Genomic DNA, 17,737 nt, shown 5'->3' with positions numbered 1-17,737 from the left:
TTTTCTTCCATAAACTTCCTTACACAAACAGGTCTTAGAATCCAAATCCTTGTCTGCTTAGGCAGATGGATTCCTTTTTCAGAGCTGCAGAGTCCCTCTGTGCCCAGACCTTATATACCAGCCTGGCACCCCCCCCAATATTCTGGGCTGCCATGCCCATCAGACCCAGCTAGGGGGGGTCTGGGACACCGGGGGTTGTAGCCCAGAAGATTGGCCAGGGGAAGGCTGCTGCTTCTAAGGGCAGAACGCCGGCTGCTTATTTTTAAACCCCCTTCCTCATTAATCCTGGCTTGGTTACTTGGGGCTGCGACAGTCCAGTCTCCGTGGGCTTTATTGCGGTCAAGGGAGCCACAGGAACCTGCTTTGTGCCAAGTCAGTCAATGGGCCATCGAGCTCAGCCACTGACCCAGGCCGGCAGCAGGAGCCGCCCCCAAGGCCTCCCTAGCAAACCCAGGGCTGGCACTTTAGACCTTAGGAATGCCAGATCTCTTCTGCCACAGGGCCTCTCCTGGCCCCACCCAGGGCACTCTCCGTGCTCCACAGGAGGAAGTGGGCCTGGACTGAGCCGTGATTTAATGGGGAATAAAGAAGTATTTCTGAGTTTAGGCGCTTGGGAATTCTGCATTGTTATGGCTTGCTTGCAGAAATGGGTGATTTCTGCAAACGTAATGTCACTCGCTTACCAATGGATTCAAGTTACAAGAAAGGAGATTCTGGCTAAACATCAGGAGGAACTTTCTGGCGGCAGGAGCTGTTCAACAGTGGACCAGACTCTCTGGGAAGGAGGTGGTCTCTCCTTCACTGAGGGGCTGTCAGGGCTTCTTTAGCAGAGTTCCCCATGTTGCAGGGGGGCTGGATCAGATGACCCTTAAGAGTCCCCTCCTAACTCTACAGTTCTGATTCTATGGCACAACTAGTAGGTTAAATATAGCAGTGGCCGTCCCAACAATTTAGAGATTCACTTCCTTCTTTATGCTGTTACTATGCCCTTAGACATCTAGCGGAAGACTTTTGATGTGTGAATAAAAAATGAAGCTGTTTTGTTTCTGAGCTTCAACGTTTGGTGAACGACCCAAAAGTGTGTTAAGAGGACAAAGCCAGAAGGCAGGCAGATTCACCGCATTGGATTCAGGATGCCAGGCATTTTCCAGGGCCTGTGGACAGGTGAGATTGGGAGACACAGGTAGCTGGTGCGAATGCTCCGCCCCCCCACCAGGTAAATGACACACCTGCAGCCACCTCTGCCGAGATGCATGATTGAGCATGTCAGCCCCACCCAAGGCAGCTCTTGGAAGGCAAAGTTCGGGAGCCAGAGCTCAGGGAAAATGGGCCCAACCTGCCCCCGCTACAAAAGCCATCCCATAATGAGCCTCGGCTGAGTCATCACCTCCTCCAGCATCTAGAAATGGCCAAGGAGCAAGAAGGGAAGGAAGAGAAAGCATGCGAATGCGCTTCCTCCTGTTGCGCTTTCGACTAAGGCCATTTAAAAACAGCATCGCCAGAGGCCTGTAGGAAACCCACAAGCAGGATCCGGCCGCAAGAGAAATCTCCCTTCCTTTGGTTTCGAGCAAGCGCTATTCGGAAGCATTGCTGGCTGAAGCTGTGGGGAAGGGGCTTGGCTATCATTGCTGGCAGCCGTCAATCCCTCTCCCCTCCAGGTTCTGCCATTTGGGGCAGGGAAGAGAAGGGCAGGCAGAGTCATCTAGCCCCCATCCCTCCTCCCAAAACGCAGAGGATAGCAAGAGGGGGAGGAAAGAGGGAGAGAAGTCGCAGAGCCAGGTGAGCCCCCCCCCAGGTGCTCCAGAGACAGACACAGAACTCCAGTCCCCTTAGAAAAATAAGTTTTAATCGACGTGGGTGCAGCCCAGGAGTGGCTTTTCTTTCACCAGTGATTCAGATCCCTTCGTCAAGACTGACCGAGAACTAAGGCCGAGAGAGGTGGTCCCGTTAGGGGTGCAAAGGGGGAGAGGGAGGCAGGTCTCACCCTGCTCCCCAAAGGCAGTGCAAAAACCCCACAGGCAGTGCTGGGAGGGAGGGGAGGGCTGCCCCAGGAGGAGAGGAGGAAGAGGGGGCCCCGGCGGACCCCACCCCAACCCCCAGGGCAGCCTGGAAGCCCAGGAGAGCGGCCGGAAGGCGGAGGGTCGGGAGAGTCCTTGTGCCTCCCCAGCGCCTGGCAACGGGGGGCAAGCGGTCCTGCGGGAGATCCCAGCTGCCACCTTGGCACAGGGGGTGCGGGCGGAAGGGCCCACCAAGCACGGAGGACGCAGTTCCCCTCGGAGGCAGAAGAGGGCGCCACGAGGCAAGGGCTAGAAGGGCTGCCCCGTGATGAAGCGCTGGAACATGTTGAAGGCGGGTCTTGGGCGGTCCGAAGGCACCATGTGACCTGCTCCCTGTGGGTCGGAGATGGGAGAACACGGCAGGGTTATGATAAATAAATTAATAATAATAATAATAATAATAATAATAATTTTTTTTATACCCCACCTCCCCAGCCAAGACCAGGCTCAGGGCAGCTAACATGCAATATAAAAACAATTGATTGAAATTCAGCTTTAAAAAACAAGATTAACATTAAAATATTAAAATGCAGCCTCGTTTCAGTGGAAACTCAATCAAAAACTTTTTTGGGGATGAAAACGTCAAGTCTTCGCCAAAGCTAACTATTGAGTGGGCCTACATGGGCCAGAAAAAAGCCAGGGAAGTCCCCAAATAGGAGTTCCATCACAGAAGGAGAAAGGAAAAAGGAAAGAGGGGGTTGGGGTGGCCGAGGGTCTCCAGGGGGCAGAAATGATGCCCTGGCCAGGAGTCCAGCCACAGACCCACCTGGACCACTTACCTTGACGGTGAGGAAGGAGATGTTGGTGTACTCCTTCACGAAGCCGCCAATCTGGTCCTGCCCATTCTCATCGGTGTAGATCCAGGGCCGCCGGGCCACTTGCACCTGCCAAGCAGAGACCCTGTTCTTAGAACCAGAAGGGACCCCCAGGGACCATCTAGTCCAACCCCTGCAAGGCAGGAATCGCAGCTCAGGAATCCCTCTGCTTTAATAATAAAAAATATTTTTTTATTTATACCCTGCCCTTCCCGGTTCAGAAAACCGGGCTCAGGGTGGCTAACAACAAAGTTAAAACACTTAATTGATGCAACAAAAAAACAGCATAAAATACCATATAAAACATGAACAACAATAAATTCAGAATTAAAAATCAATTTATGGGGGAAATCCATCCAATAAACATTAGATGATCACTAGGGCTAGCTGGCTAAATTAGTCCTATTTGGGCCAGCGAGGAGACCAGGGGAGAATTAGATGTGGGATCCCAGAGCAGGGAGATCCTCATAAAAAGGGGGGGGGAGGGAAGGAAGGGGAATAAAAGATCAGGCTAAGTTCCAATGGAAAGCCAGGCGGAATAGCTCTGTCTTACAGGCCCGACGGAAGGAGGTTAAATCCTGCAGGGCCCTGGTCTCCTGGGACAGAGCATTCCACCAGATTGGAGCCATCACTGATAAGGCCCTGGCCCTGGTGGGGGATACTCTGACTTCCTTAGGGCCCGGGACCTCTAAACTAGGATTATTCATGGACCTTAAAATCCTCCAAGGAAGGCGAGTCCTCAGACCACTACCTGAGGGAGTCCACTCTTACTGTCAGGCAAAAAGCTGGCTGGGGGTTAAGAGAGGTTCTTGCCAGCTTCCTGGTGGTGCTGAGGTTAAATTAAAACCAGCCGGCTTCCTCAAAACATGCAAGGAGGGGCTCAGCATTTCGCGGCTCACTTCTCCCGTGTCGGAAAGCAGAACCGAAAGAGAAAACGTGGAACAGAAAGCAAGTGCAAAGCCTCTTGCCCCTCCGTCCCTGGAAACAGACTGGCCCCGAAGCAACATTTGAATGTTTGGGTTAACAGGAGGAAAGAGGAACTAAGTATCCCCCCCCCCAAAAAAATATGGGAGCTGGAAGCCCCCAACTTTCCAAGTTCTTCCATTCCTGGTTTCCTAGTTAGGGTCCGTAAGAACCTGAGAAGAGCCTGCAGGATCAGACCAATGGGGCCCCACCCAGTCCAGCACCCTGTCCTCGCTGTGGGACATAGGCACCAACTATAGGGGGCCCTGGAGGCCCCCAGGCACCCACAGCGCAGGGTGGGAGTCATGTTGGAGGTCTCGCGGGGCCTCGGGGACCAAGTCCAAGGCCCTGCCAGGCACCGTGAAGCCATGACGTCACATTAAGGCGCAGGTGGTGCCATTGGGCACCCATAACCTGGGGCCCAAGTTGGTGCCCCTGCTGTGGGAAACCAGCAAAAGGAGGATCCGAGCACAAGAGCCCCCAGCATCTGCCTGGAGGCGCTTGGAGGATGGATGGCAGCTAATGGATTGAGGCTGAAACCTGACAAGACAGAAGTACTGTTTTGGGGGGACAGGGGGCGGGCAGGTGTGGAGGACTCCCTGGCCCTGAATGGGGTAAGTGTTCCCCTGAAGGACCAGGTGCGCAGCCTGGGAGTCATTCTGGACTCACAGCTCTCCATGGAGGCACAGGTCAATTTTGTGTCCAGGGCAGCTTACCAGCTCCATCTGGGACACAGAATGAGACCCTACCTACCCGCAGACTGTCTCGCCAGAGTGGTGCATGCTCTGGTTATCTCCCACTTGGACTATTGCAATGTGCTCTACGTGGGGCTACCTTTCAAGGTGACCCAGAAACTGCAATTAATCCGGAACGCAGCAGCTAGATGGGTGACTGGGAGTGGCCGCTGAGACCACATGACACTGGTCCTGAAAGACCTACATTGGCTCCCAGGATGTTTCCGAGCACAATTCAAAGTGTTGGTGCTGACCTTGAAAGCCCTAAACAGCCTCGGTCCTGTATACCTGAAGGAGCGTCTCCACCCCCATCGTTCTGCCTGGACACTGAGGTCCAGCTCCAAGGGCCTTCTGGTGGTTCCCTCCCTGCGAGAAGCCAAGTTACAGGGAACCAGGCAGAGGGCCTTCTCGGTGGTGGCGCCTGCCCTGTGGAATGCCCTCCCTTCAGATGTCAAGGAAATAAGTAGCTATCTTATCTTTAAAAGACATCTGAAGGCAGCCCTGTTTAGGGAAGTTTTTAATATTTAAAGCAGTATTGTTTTTAACACTCAATTGGGAGCCACCCAGAGTGGCTGGGAAAACTCAGCCAGATGGGCGGAGTATAAATAATAAATTATTATTATTATTATTAAGATATCTAATCCTTGTTTAAAGCCGTGCAGGTTGGTGTCCTGTGGCGGTGAGTTCCACAGTGTGACAAGGCACTGTGGGAAGGACATCGTGGTTCACTGCAGAAGCGGCTGAGGCATTTCCCAGGAGGCACACACCTGACTCAGCCTCAGTCCGACCTAGTCTCCAGGGAGCAGTGGCCAGACGTCACCCCCCCACCCTCCAGAAAGATGGGGAGTCCACACCAAGGGAACTCCAGCCCTGCAAACAGGCTCCCTCCTTTCCAAAGGCTCTGGATGCCTAGTTCTCAGCAGAACCTGCAGGTGGAGGGGAGAAAGCGCCCCAGGACCTTCTGAAATCCTTCTGTCCATCAGTGGCCCTGGAGGGAAGGGGTCCCGCTGAAAGGCACAGGGGCCCGGGGGTGGCGCCCTCCTCCAAGCAGCCCCCCACGGCTCCTGGCTCAACCCACCTTCTGGCGCAAGGAGTCCACGAACCACTCGTCCCCCAGAAAGTTGCAGGCCATGTCTACGTCGCCGTTGTAGATCAGGATGCGGTATTTCTGCGGCAGGAGGGCCAGTCTGGAGTTAGTGGAGCCCACCCATGTCTCCCCCGCCCCCCAGGTCCTGAGGAGGGGTCCCAGGGGCCTAGCAGTCCAACCCCCTGCAATGGGGAAATCCCACAGGGGGCTTCCTCCCTCCCTCCCTCCACCTCCACGGACTCACCATGGTGCCAAGCAGTTTCAGGTACTGGTCGTTCATCGTCATGTAGATGCGCTTGTAACCCCGGCTGACGGGGAAGCTGGAAGGGGGGGGCAAGGAGCGTTAGGAGGGGTGGGGTGAAGCTGCGCAGTCCCAGGCCAGGTCAAGGCCTCCTCCCCTCCAGAGGCCACCTTTGTGTTGTCCCCCACACCTGTCCTCTCTCACCTGCACATTTGCCATTCCGGGGCATTGTCCTTCACGTGCAAGGCCTTGCGCACCTGGGGGTCGTTCATGTAGGTGGTGGGGGACGAGGTGTTGATGCAGGGGGGGTCCAGGCGAGCCTTGTTACTTGAGACCGGCAAGGTGAGCAGGAACTGGGGGCGGGGGAACACATTTCAAAGTAAGTATGCTGAAATCGCCAGCAGCTGCTCTGGTTGCTAGGAGAAGCCCTCTGGCCCTCCTCGCCAAGATGTCACAAGTCTTTCCATGCCCAGGTTCACTAGGCCACTGGAGGAAGCGGCAGCTGAGGGAGGGGGGCGATTTCGTGGTGGTAACAGATACAGGTGTCCTCTCACAAGCCACACCCCCCCCCCAGTTCTTTCTCTTCCGGGTCTGCCCAACTGGAAAGAATTGGGCTGGGCCTGTTGCCTCCTCTGCCTCTACAATAGTAATAATAATAATAAATTTTATTTATACCCTGCCCTCCCCAGCCAAGACCGGGCTCAGGGCGGCTAACACCAAATATAAAAACAATTGATTAGAATACAGCTTTAAAAACAAGATTAAAATACAACATTAAAATGCAGCCTCATTTCAGTGGAACTCAATCAAAAACTTTTTGGGGGATGAAAACGTCAAATCTTCACCAAGGCCAACTATCCAGACTGGTCCTACGTGGGCCAGAAAAAGCCAGGGAAGTCCCAAATAGGAGTTCCATCACAGAAGGAAAAAGGGAAAAAGAGGGGGAGGGCATTAAGTTGACTCCAAGCCAAAGGCCAGGCAGAAGAACTCTGAAATCAGATCCCGCAGGGCCCTGGTCTCATGAGACTGAGCGTTCCACCAGGCGGAGCCAGTGTTGAAAAGGCCCTGGCCCTAGTTGAGGCAAGAGAGCCTGATGCCAAGCAGAACTGGAGACAGAATCGTGCCCCCCAACCTCTAGAGAGCTGCTCTCACCTCCCGCCAAGAGGAACGAAGCGGCTGCCGAATGAAGTTGTTGCCCAGGTCGTAGCTGACCAGCATCCCATCATTGTACCTGGAAGCCAAAGAAGGGTCCCGCTTAGCCTCACCTCACTGGAGAGCCAGAAGGGTTCCCCAAGGGTCATCTAGCCCAACCCCCTCCCACGCAGGGACCACCGCTGAAGAATCCCGGAGCTTCAGCTCTTGCCTGACGTTCTGGCACCCCCTGCCCCTCTCACCCACCCAGGGCAGGGCAGCGGGCGCTGGAGTTGGGTGTGGCTTATAAGGCAGTCCCCCCCCCCATCTCACTGGGGAGCGAACCTGCCAGCAGCCGAGCCTACCTGTAGCTTCCCGGCACTCCGCCAGCACACGGGGCATACAGGTTGTAGATGTTGAGGCCGGACTCGTCCACAATACGGATCACCTCCGCCATCTGCAACGAGATGTGGGGAAATGCAAGGATCCAGCCGGGAGGAAATGGAGAGAGAGAAAGAGAGGGCCCAGCCCCACTCCTCTGCCCAGGCAGTGCCCCACAAGTGGGTTCGGGGGCAGGGAGAGATGCCCTGGCCAGCCGCCCTCCACTCACCCCAAGAGTGCAGTTCAGGTTCTTGTTGTCGTGGAAGTTGCATTTCCCGCCAGAGCAACACGAGGCCTGCAAGTCCGACCAGAGCCTGCAGGGAGAGGCAGAACCAGAACCATCGTCACACCAAAGCCCTGGGCTTTGCCACGCCCCCCCCCAGCCAAAGCAGACCCCCGTTTCTCCCCTTCCACTCCCTCCCCACTGCCCATCTTCTCCATCAAAGAACTTAATTCTATCAATTTTTCACAATGCAGAAACATAAACTGTTGTCCTTCCGGCATCACATATTCGTATCGCGCATTCGCCATGACTAAAATGTTCCAAGTGTGCTCTTATCGCTGCATTTAGGAACTTAATTGCTGAGCTAGCCTCTCTGAAGATCTGTTTGTGCAGCAGGCAATGGGAAATTGCTTCCACGTTCCCCGATGTAACACGAGGGAGGCCACACCCGGCCGACCTGGTCTTCTTTCGGAAGTTCCTTTTGCAACCTCTGCGTGGCAAGCAAGTCTTTCTGATAAGGCCCAACTGAACAGTAAATCAATGACTGCCCATCTTCTGCCCCTAAGGACGCTGCCCCCCCCAAGCCAGCAGATTCTCACCTGCTCCCCAAAAGGCCGTGGTAGTAGGCGAAGTAAACCAGGGAGTTGTCGTTGGTCTCGTAGGAGGAGAGTCCGTTGCCCACTGCGATTCCCTGGAAAACACAGGCACAGCCCCATCAGCGAGGAAGACCCCTTGGCCCCCGAGCGAGAAGGGGCTGCCGTCACAAAATGTGGCATGTTTCTCTTACATTTGGAAAGCTGAGCTCTCCTTTGGTCTGCTGCCGTGGAAAACGTGTTGATGTATATTTACCAACAGAGAGCTGATAGTGTTAAAACCACAGAATCATAGCACTGGAAGGGAGCCGAGGGTCATCTAGTCCAACCCCCTGGAAAATGCCCCCCCCAAAACTCTGTTTATGAACCTCCAGGGCAGGAGAGTCCACTGTCTTCCCAGGGAGTCCGTTCCACTGCCCAACAACTCTTCCCATCAGAAAGTTCTCCAGAAAGCAGGAGAAAACAAGCTTGCTCCCTGGGCTGTTGTGAAAGGAGCCACAAGGGCTTAGGAAGACGCGAGTGAAGTAATTTCCCACTGAGTTTCTGGCCCTGACGCTTCTTCCTCTGAGCCTGGGATCTCCCTTCTTGCTTGCCCAACCAGGCTGTTGCTTAGCTACCTGATGGCAACTCTGCCTTCTTTGTGACTTAATTTCCACAGGTGTGTCAAGCTAAGGCGAGAAAATGCCTCTGCGATTTACAGGCCTGCCGTCTCCACTTTTTGTGGCTTCCCCAGAGGCTGATGAGGCTCTGACCCAGCAAAAGCTGCCTTAAACATCACAACCGTTGCCGTGAACTGAACCGCCCAGAGATTCCACTAGGTACCCTCAAATGCGGTCTGAGAGAGAGTCAAACCATGTGCGCTTCTCTCCGTCCTCTTCCCCAAAGCTAAAGCAGCTTCTAGAATTAAAATCATGTGACTTTAGGGTTGGAAGGGACTCCCCCAAGGTCAGGGGCAGGGGGTTGGACTCGATGGCCCTTGTGGTCTCTTCCAACTCTATGATTCTATGATCTAGCCCAACCCCCCTGCGATGCAGGGATCTCAGCTCAAGCATCCCTGACAGATGGCCCTCCAAGCTCTGCTTAAAAACCTCCGAGGAAGGTGAGGCCGCTGCATTCCGAGGGAGTCAGTTCTTGTTCCTCTGGAAGGAGCTGCCAGCTGAGACTGGTTCCTCTGGAGCTCCTGGCACAGGTGAAGCAGGCGGGCTCTGAGGAGCCTCTGCATGCGGCTGCCACCCACGGCTCTTTCGAGCGCAGGCTCAGCGCCAGGATCTTGAAATCCTCCAGACCAGGTGAGTGGCAGCCGCCTCCTTCGTCAAGCAGAGGTTGCAGAGGCCCCGATCCCCAGCCCAGCCCTTGGTCCTCCTCCTCCTCCCTCTAGAGGACCCCGCAGACACACACCTTCAAGTTGAGGCTGGGGTCCTGCATGACCAACTGCGCCAGCGTGGGGATGTAGATCCCGCCGTAGCTCTCCCCGGTGAGGAAGAGGTCCTTGCTGCTGTGCTCCGGGTAGAGGCGCAAGAACTCCTTCAAGGCCAGGTAGTTCACGCGAGCCACCTGCCGGGGGGAGGGGCAAAGTGAGCGCACGGCAGGTAAGGGAACGGAAGCCCCCAGAGCCCACCTCCCCGTCCACCATACACACCTCGGTGTCGTTGGTCCGGTAGTCTTGGCTATCGGAGTAGGAGTAGCCCACCCCAACGGGGGACTCCAAGTACAGGATGTGCGCCAGCTGAAAGAGACGGTGACAGCGAGTCACTTTTCACCCACAAGGGGGCGACATACACCTGGTGCCCTCAAGCGCTTGGTTTCATTCATTTCACTGCACCTTGTTCCTCCAAAGAGCTCAGGGCAGTGTCCAGGATTCTCCCCCTCCTCGTTTTATTCCCACAACGACCCTGTGAGGCAGCCACTGACTGGTCACAGCCAATGGAACCCTGGTCTGCCAGATCCTGTTCCGACACTCCAGCCACCACACCAGACTGGCTCTCTAGCTGCCCAGAGGCAGGCAACGGGATCCTTTGCTGCAACTGTCCTTTCAGAAATTAAAACCCAAGAGCCAGGAATTCTGATTCCCAGCAAGCATTTCTTAGGGACCCCCTTGACGGATGGGGGAGGACGGAGGCCTCACCTTGTTCCAGGCATAGCTGTTGTATCCCAGAGTGGATCCATCAGGCTGAATCTGCCGAGGGAGGAAGAAGGGGCTGTTATTGTGACGCAAGGCAAGGGGATTCCCTCTCCTGTGACCCAAATTCCAGCAGATCCTTATTTCAAGGCTCTGTCGGAGCAGGCCTGGGCACATCAGGAGGCAGCCGGCCTCACGGCGAGAAAGTTCACACATTCAGGTTTCGAATCTGAGTCACCTCCTGGTGCATCATCCCAATTAACTTCCAATTGAGATTATTTATTTTGCAAAGGGAGCTGACAAGCCATTATTTGCGATGAGCGATACTGGAAAACAAAGGCGGGTGGCTGATCTCATAAATGCTGATTGAGTTCTCGTCACCCACGGCTGGCTTGCACCTTCCCACCCCGAAAGCGCCACAGCTTGGAGAACAAGGAACCGCTAGGCCAGTTGTGGCATCAGCCTCAAAGATGCAGCCATGGCCACAAACTTGGACAGCTTTAAGAGAGGGTTAGAGAAATTCTTAAGAGGCAAATAAGGCCAGCGATGGCTACTAGTCAGGATAGCTATACGGAATCTCCTTTGTGCGTTTCAAATGAGCCTGCCTGAAACCATCCAGGGATCCTTGGATCGGGACCAATTAAACACATTATTACCCCACTCTGTAGAATTTGATCTGTTATATTTTAGCTGTACAAACATTCAGGAACCAAACTGCTTTTTCTGTGCGGCCCGAGCAGGAACAGTCACCATTCGGAGATAGAGCTCAGAATAGGCCAATATTTGACTGGGCTGTCTCTGGATCAAGCAACTTTTCTTTTTTCGGTTCTCAGAGTTCTTAGCCTGGATCAAGACTGTCCTCTGAACTAGCCGGATGTTTAACTGAGAATCACAAGTCAGTCCATCATGTGAAAAACGAGACTTTAGAGCCGCCTTGGCCCCTAATGGCATTCCGGTGGGGCAACGACAACCTTGGTTTAAGGAGCCATTTCGGGCCAACATATATATATATATATATATATATATATATATATATATATATATATCTGAATTTCAAACTCTGGTCAGGAACAACAGGCCTCTGCAAACCAGACGCTGGAGGCTGTGTTGCAGTGTGGCCCTGCTTGCGGACTTCTCAGGGGGGCCCCGGTTGGCCCCTAGGAAAACAGGATGCTGGGCTCTGGGCCCCCCCCCCTTTGGCCTGATCCACCTGAACTCTTCTAAATTATTGCTATCGAGAAAGATGTTAATCGGCCAAGTAAATTTTATGTGAAAATAGTTTCGGAAAACTGCTACAATGATTTATATGGAAACTCAGCCAGGGGGACTGAAGGAAGGCACCCAACAATGTGAACAAAAGTGCAATTCTTACAGTTAGGATGTTTTCTTTCTATTTGTTTGTTATAAATTTGGATGGCTAATAATTTTTTTTTTGAAATAAATAAATAATTTATTGCCATCGACTGTATCAAATCCATATGCTGCTGTTCTCCGCTCTCCCCCCCCCCCCAAAAAGGAACTCAGGGCAGCAATCACATCTCCAAAACCAATTGCAACAGAAATGCAGATTTCCATGCCTGGCTCTCTCCCGCCTTGGCATGGCAAGTGCCCAGAGCTTCCCCATTTGCTCCAGGGGAAAGGGATCTCCTGGCCCACCGGATCCCGCCCCCCCCATCAGTCCTGGATACTGACCGTGAAGGGCCCATGCTCTGTCAAGAGGCCGGCGATGGAGCTGCATCCGGGCCCACCGTTCAGCCACAGCACGAGGGGCTTGTTTGCGTTGCCCTTGCCCTGCGCCTCCACGAACCTGCAAGGGAGGCGGAAGGAGGGTGAGCAGCCCAACCCATAGCTCTCAACCTCCCCTTTTTTGTGGGAAATCCCCTTAGTCCAGCACCGTTTCCCACTGCTATCCTGCTATCCCGGATTGTTAGACACAGTGGTACCTCGGGTTAAGTACTTAATTCGTTCCAGAGGTCCGTTCTTAACCTGAAACTGTTCTTAACCTGAAGCACCACTTTAGCTAATGGGGCCGCCTGCTGCTGACGTGCTGCCGGAGCACAATTTCTGTTCTCATCCCGAAGCAAAGTTCTGAACCCAAAGCACTATTTCTGGGTTAGCGGAGTCTGTAACCTGAAGCATCTGTAACCCGAGGTACCACTGTATCCCATAGACTGTCCCTGGGACAGGTGAGGCTGCTGATCCCTTATTTTTGAGGCTGCGGATCCCTTAATTGCGAGGCTGCAGATCCCTTAATTTCGAAGCCGCGGATCCCTTATTTTGGCGGCTGCGGATCCTTTATTTTCCAATCTGAAAGTTGACAGCTCTGGCCCCGCGGGACCCAGGTGCAAGCCCCCCTGGACCTGCAGCCCCCCTCCCCGCCAGACCTACCAGTAGTGCAGGTGCTTGTCGCTCTCGGCGTCCAGGTAGCCCGAGTAGTGCTTGAAGGCGGGCTGCTTGGCCAGCCCCGGCAGGTAGGTGACCTCGTGCCCGGCGGGCGCCGCTTGGGCAGCGCCGCAGAGGAGAAGCACCAGCAGCAGCAGCAGCGGAGAGGCGGCAGCAGCAGCGAGAAGAGGCGGCATCTGCAAGGAGAGAGAGATCGGCGGGGCCCCGTCACAGCCTGCAAGCGGGACCCCTCGAGGGCATCCAGCCTGACCCGCCCGGCTCCCTCCCGGGCGCGCCCCCGCTTGCCTCGGCTCGACGCGGCGGCAGCTCCGGCGGCTCGACTGGGGCCGCGCGCGCGTGACCCGCGCTCATATGGCCCGGCGGGTCACCTGACCGTCGGGAAGAGAGGGGCGGGGCCCCGGGGACGGGCGGCCAATCGGAGACAGGCAGCGCCCCCCTCTCTTCCCCTCCCCGTCGCGGGGCCGTATTCACCGTAAGCGACGCGCCCTCGCTACCGTAATCTCCTGCGCGGAAGAAGAAGATGTTTATTATTTACAAAATCATTATTATTATTGTGATTAGCTACATCGCCGACCTCCTGACGGAGCAAGGGCCCTTCACGGTCAGTATTATTATTATTAGTTTAATTATTATTCATTACATTATAATTCTTTTTAAAGTATTTATTATTAAAATAATTCAGCATTAATACACACATATTGCCAATATACAAGCATACAAACATACATTTCATACAATCCTTAAAAATGTTCAAACATACCTGCACTCAATCCCACAGATAATTATAATTATATTATCATTTTTTTTAAATTACTTATTTATTATTATTATTATCAGTGCTTTTTTCTGGGGGGACGCAGGGGGACACATACCCCTAAACATTTTATAAATCTTTGTACTTTTGTCCATTTACTGTACTTACCGGTACTTATTTATTTATTTTTATTTTTTATTTACAACATAGTCCACAACAACTCAAACAAACAAACAAACAAACAAACAAGCCCACCCACCACCATTGACAATTTCATTCTCAAAATTAAACTCCTATCCCCTTACACAAAGAAAGCATAACCTAAAAATACAAGACTTCCTTTATCCTCTCAATGGCCTCCTTGTTGACTTCTCATGTACTGTTTCTTTTATTTCTGATTACTAGAATTTTTCCTAATTATGACTTTAAAAACCTCAGTCTCCTGTATTCCCTTTCCCCCGATTTGAACTATAAAATGATGATTTTCTAGACTCAAAATGAAAGCATCCCTAAACATTTATATATATATATTTAGAAAAAAGCACTATTATTATTATTATTTATTCAACTTATACGCCACCCTATACCCGGAGGTCTCAGGGTGATCACAACATATAAAATCAAACTGAAAGCAGTAACCCCGTGTTGGCCAAACTTGGGTGCACATGCCCATCATCTGAATGGCAATGCCCATCAACTTGGGGTGGGGCTCAAATATTTTATTGGGGGCCCTGAAGGGACCTCAGCCCCTCGGAGTTGGCTCCTATGGTCGATGGAATCCGACTCGGCCAAAGGCAGCTTCCTGCATGTTCCTAATATGCTGGGATGGCAGGGTGAGCTACACAGGGGGGGGGGCTGTTGCCCTCCTTCCTCCTTGGGGGGCATCTGGGTGGCTCCTATGAGATGCAGGCTATGGGACCTGCTATAGGGCCACTTGTCTGATGCAGCAGAGCCCTTACGGGTAGCTTGTTTCCTTTTTAGTAATATATATGGAACGACTGATTGGTTCAAGCTTGGGAGAGGAGGACAAGGCTGTATATTGTCTCCCTGCTTATTTAACTCATATGCAGAATTCATCATGTGAAAGGCTGGGCGGGATGAATTCCAAGCTGGAATTAAGTTTGCCGGAAGAAATATCGACAACCTCAGATATGCAGATGACACAACCTTGATGGCAGAAAGTGAGGAGGAATTAAAGAACCTTTTAATGAGGATGAAAGAGGAGAGTGCAAAATATGGTCTGAAGCTCAACATCAAAAAAACGAAGATCATGGCCACTGGGCCCATCACCTCCTGGCAAATAGAAGGGGAAGAAATGGAGGCAGTGAGAGATTTTACTTTCTTGGGCTCCATGATCACTGCAGATGGTGACAGCAGTCACAAAATTAAAAGACGCCTGCTCCTTGGGAGAAAAGCAATGACAAACCTAGACAGCATCTTAAAAAGCAGAGACATCACCTTGCCAACAAAGGTCCATATAGTCAAAGCTATGGTTTTCCCAGTAGTGATGTATGGAAGTGAGAGCTGGACCATAAAGAAGGCTGATCGCCAAAGAATTGATGCTTTTGAATTCTGGTGCTGGAGGAGACTCTTGAGAGTCCCATGAACTGCAAGAAAATCAGACCTATCCATTCTGAAGGAAATTGGTCCTCATGACCCCCTGGACCAGAGCACGCCAGGCCCTCCTGTCTTCCACTGCCTCCCGCAGTTTGGTCAGACTCATGCTGGTAGCTTTGAGAACACTATCCCACCATCTCGTCCTCTGCCGTCCCCTTCTCCTTGTGCCCTCCATCTTTCCCAACATGAGGGTCTTTTCCAGGGAGTCTTCTCTTCTCATGAGGTGGCCAAAGTCTTGGAGCCTCAGCTTCAGGATCTGTCCTTCCAGTGAGCACTCAGGGCTGATTTCCTTCAGAATGGATAGGCTGGATCTTCTTGCAGTCCATGGGATTCTCAAGAGTCTCCTCCAGCACCAGAATTCAAAAGCATCCATTCTTTGGCGATCAGCCTTCTTTATGGTCCAGCTCTCACTTCCATACATCACTACTGGGAAAACCATAGCTTTAACTATACGGGCCTTTGTCGGCAAGGTGATGTCTCTGCCAGGGATCTACAGGTATTTTAATAATTTGTTGGAAGCCGCCCAGAGTGGCTGGGGAAGCCCAGCCAGATGGGCGGGGTATAAATAAATAAATTATTATTATTATTATTATTATTATTATTATTATTATTATTATTATTATCTACTGGTGGGACAAGCCTGAACAGAATGGCTGAGGATTCAAGAAAATGGCCAGACCTTCCTTGGGGAGCAGGCCAGCCATCTCAGCTGACTTCAGCTGTCTGAGAGCAGGTGGAAGGAAGGAAGGTTTTTAGGGAAGGACGTTTGTGGCTTAAACCCCGAGTGTGACGTCAGTTTCCCCGTTGGGTCACAAGCAGCTGATCCCTGTTGTGCAAGCGTCACCCTCCAGATGCAAATGTCGCCATATCAGGGAGCCTCTTCTCCACCCACACAAGAAGCACCTGCTGTTCTTTCTCTTTGAAGAGTCACTTCCTCCTCTGGGCACAGAACTCAAGTCACAAGGTCCCCCAGGGAGGGGACACGGGATCGTGATGGGGAGACTGGCCAGGCCAGTTGGGGTGGCCAAAGGCTTGCTGGGCAAATGGCCCATTGCCTCAGGCCGTCTGCTGACAGAATACTCTTGCTTGCAGATGCTCATCACCATCATGACAAAGCCTGTCAGTTTATGGGGTTCCACAGCTCTTTGCCCCCCAACTCTGAATCATCCATGGCTGATTCTGGGGAGAGTGGCTCATGGACTGCTCACCAGGCGCCTGGTGCGCCAGAGAATTGGCCTGAGAACTGGAGGGCATCAGAAGAGACTGCTGGATCAGGCCAGGGGCCCATCCACTCCAGCACCCTCTTCTCGCAGGGGCCGGCCAGATGTCTATTATCGGAAGCCCACAAGCAGGATCCGAGCACCAGAGCAAAAGGAAAAGAAGTTTTTTCAGCTATTTTTAAGAAAATACGGCAGAATCTGGCCAGACGCTGTTTCTGGTGGCTGAATCCCAGAAATGTAGGGGGAAGTCCTTTCGTGGGGCAACCCTTCCTCAAGGGTCATCTAGTCCAACCCCCTGCAATGCCAGAACCACAGGGAGAGCATCCCTGGCAGATGGCCACCCAACCCCTGCTTAAAAATCAGGGACCCCCACCTCTTGTTTAACTTGTGGTCTCCAAAGAAACCCCCCCCACAAATTCTTTCCTGCTACTTGAAACAGGTGCCCCCCCAGCCTGTATTTGTGCATCAGAGGATTCCTGAGTGCAGAACCTGAGCTTTGATTGTCCCTATCGAAATTCATTTTCTTCATTTTCGTCTTCCTTCCCTCCCTCCTCTGAGCTCTTCAGGCAGCACGATAAGCCGGGCTTTGGCGAGGGACTCCGAGGGAGGAGGGAGGAGGATCCCTTGCAAGCCAGACTCTTGTGAAACCACTCGAACTCAGGACACAAGGGAGAAACGTGTTGAGACAAAGGCAGGCTTGGCAAATCCACAGTGTGATCAGCTTCTGCCTGGAAACCAATGTCCTCACTGTGGAAGGACATGTGGATCCAGAATTGGCCTCCACAGTCACTTACAGACTCACTGTTAAAACCGTGTTCATGGAAGACAATCTTACTCGGCTATGAGGGATCGCCAAAGAAGAATGTGTGTTCCTACTATACCTCTCCCCTCCAGCAACGGCTGCTGGCTGCTGCTGTTATATGATACGATAATCTTTATTGTCATTGTCCAATACAGAATAACGAAATTGAAAAAAAATCCACATAAGACATTCAAAAACCAACAAGCCTGCTATCCCAGCTATCCCAGCCTGGTTAGCCCCTAAAAACTCTGATACCCCATTTTAAAATACAATATACTCCCACAGAGACTACCTTACACTTCATTGAAAACGAAAATCACATTTGGGTAGAAACTGTTTCTCAGGCGGCTAGTCCTAGTCTTTATAACCCTGCACCTTTTTCCAGAAGGCAGAAGCTGAAAGAGATCACTATCCTGCGCTATCTCTGCAGCTTGTTCCCTGACTGTGCAGCTCCCAAACCACACACATAGACCATAAGTTAATACACTCTCCACAGTGCAATGGTAGAATGCTGTCAACAGGTCCTTTGTTTAGTTCATTTATGAGCAACTTCCTGGGATGCACCTCTGGGCGATGTGGCAATTGCTGCCTCACCCC

General features: G+C 52.4%; 1 protein-coding gene across 1 annotated transcript; it reads right to left on the bottom strand.

The window, feature by feature from the left end:
• Positions 1-2,258: 2,258 nt before the first annotated feature.
• On the bottom strand, positions 2,259-12,923 carry CTSA (cathepsin A). The gene is made up of 14 exons (XM_053394789.1): positions 12,733-12,923; positions 12,037-12,151; positions 10,351-10,401; positions 9,865-9,951; positions 9,624-9,779; positions 8,232-8,323; positions 7,639-7,723; positions 7,394-7,485; positions 7,050-7,128; positions 6,102-6,250; positions 5,901-5,976; positions 5,648-5,737; positions 2,837-2,941; positions 2,259-2,390 (listed from the first exon to the last, which is right to left on the bottom strand). Exons 1-14 carry the CDS (start codon positions 12,921-12,923, stop codon positions 2,307-2,309), a joined length of 1,452 nt encoding a protein of 483 aa, XP_053250764.1. The 3' UTR covers positions 2,259-2,306.
• Positions 12,924-17,737: the final 4,814 nt, after the last annotated feature.

This window comes from Podarcis raffonei, chromosome 6 (genome assembly GCF_027172205.1).
Source record: "Podarcis raffonei isolate rPodRaf1 chromosome 6, rPodRaf1.pri, whole genome shotgun sequence".
NCBI classification, from domain to species: Eukaryota; Metazoa; Chordata; class Lepidosauria; order Squamata; family Lacertidae; genus Podarcis; species Podarcis raffonei.
This window is presented reverse-complemented; position numbering and strand designations above follow the sequence as displayed.

Bases quoted from the DNA above. Each gene is read 5' to 3' on its own strand.
- CTSA (XM_053394789.1), bottom strand. From the start codon at position 12,923: ATGCCGCCTCTTCTCGCTGCTGCTGCCGCCTCTCCGCTGCTGCTGCTG. The intron at 7,724-8,231 runs GTGAGAATCTGC...CTCTCCCTGCAG, and splicing joins CACGGCCTTTTGGGGAGCAG to GCTCTGGTCGGACTTGCAGG. The intron at 7,486-7,638 runs GTGAGTGGAGGG...ATCTCGTTGCAG, and splicing joins ACCTGAACTGCACTCTTGGG to ATGGCGGAGGTGATCCGTAT.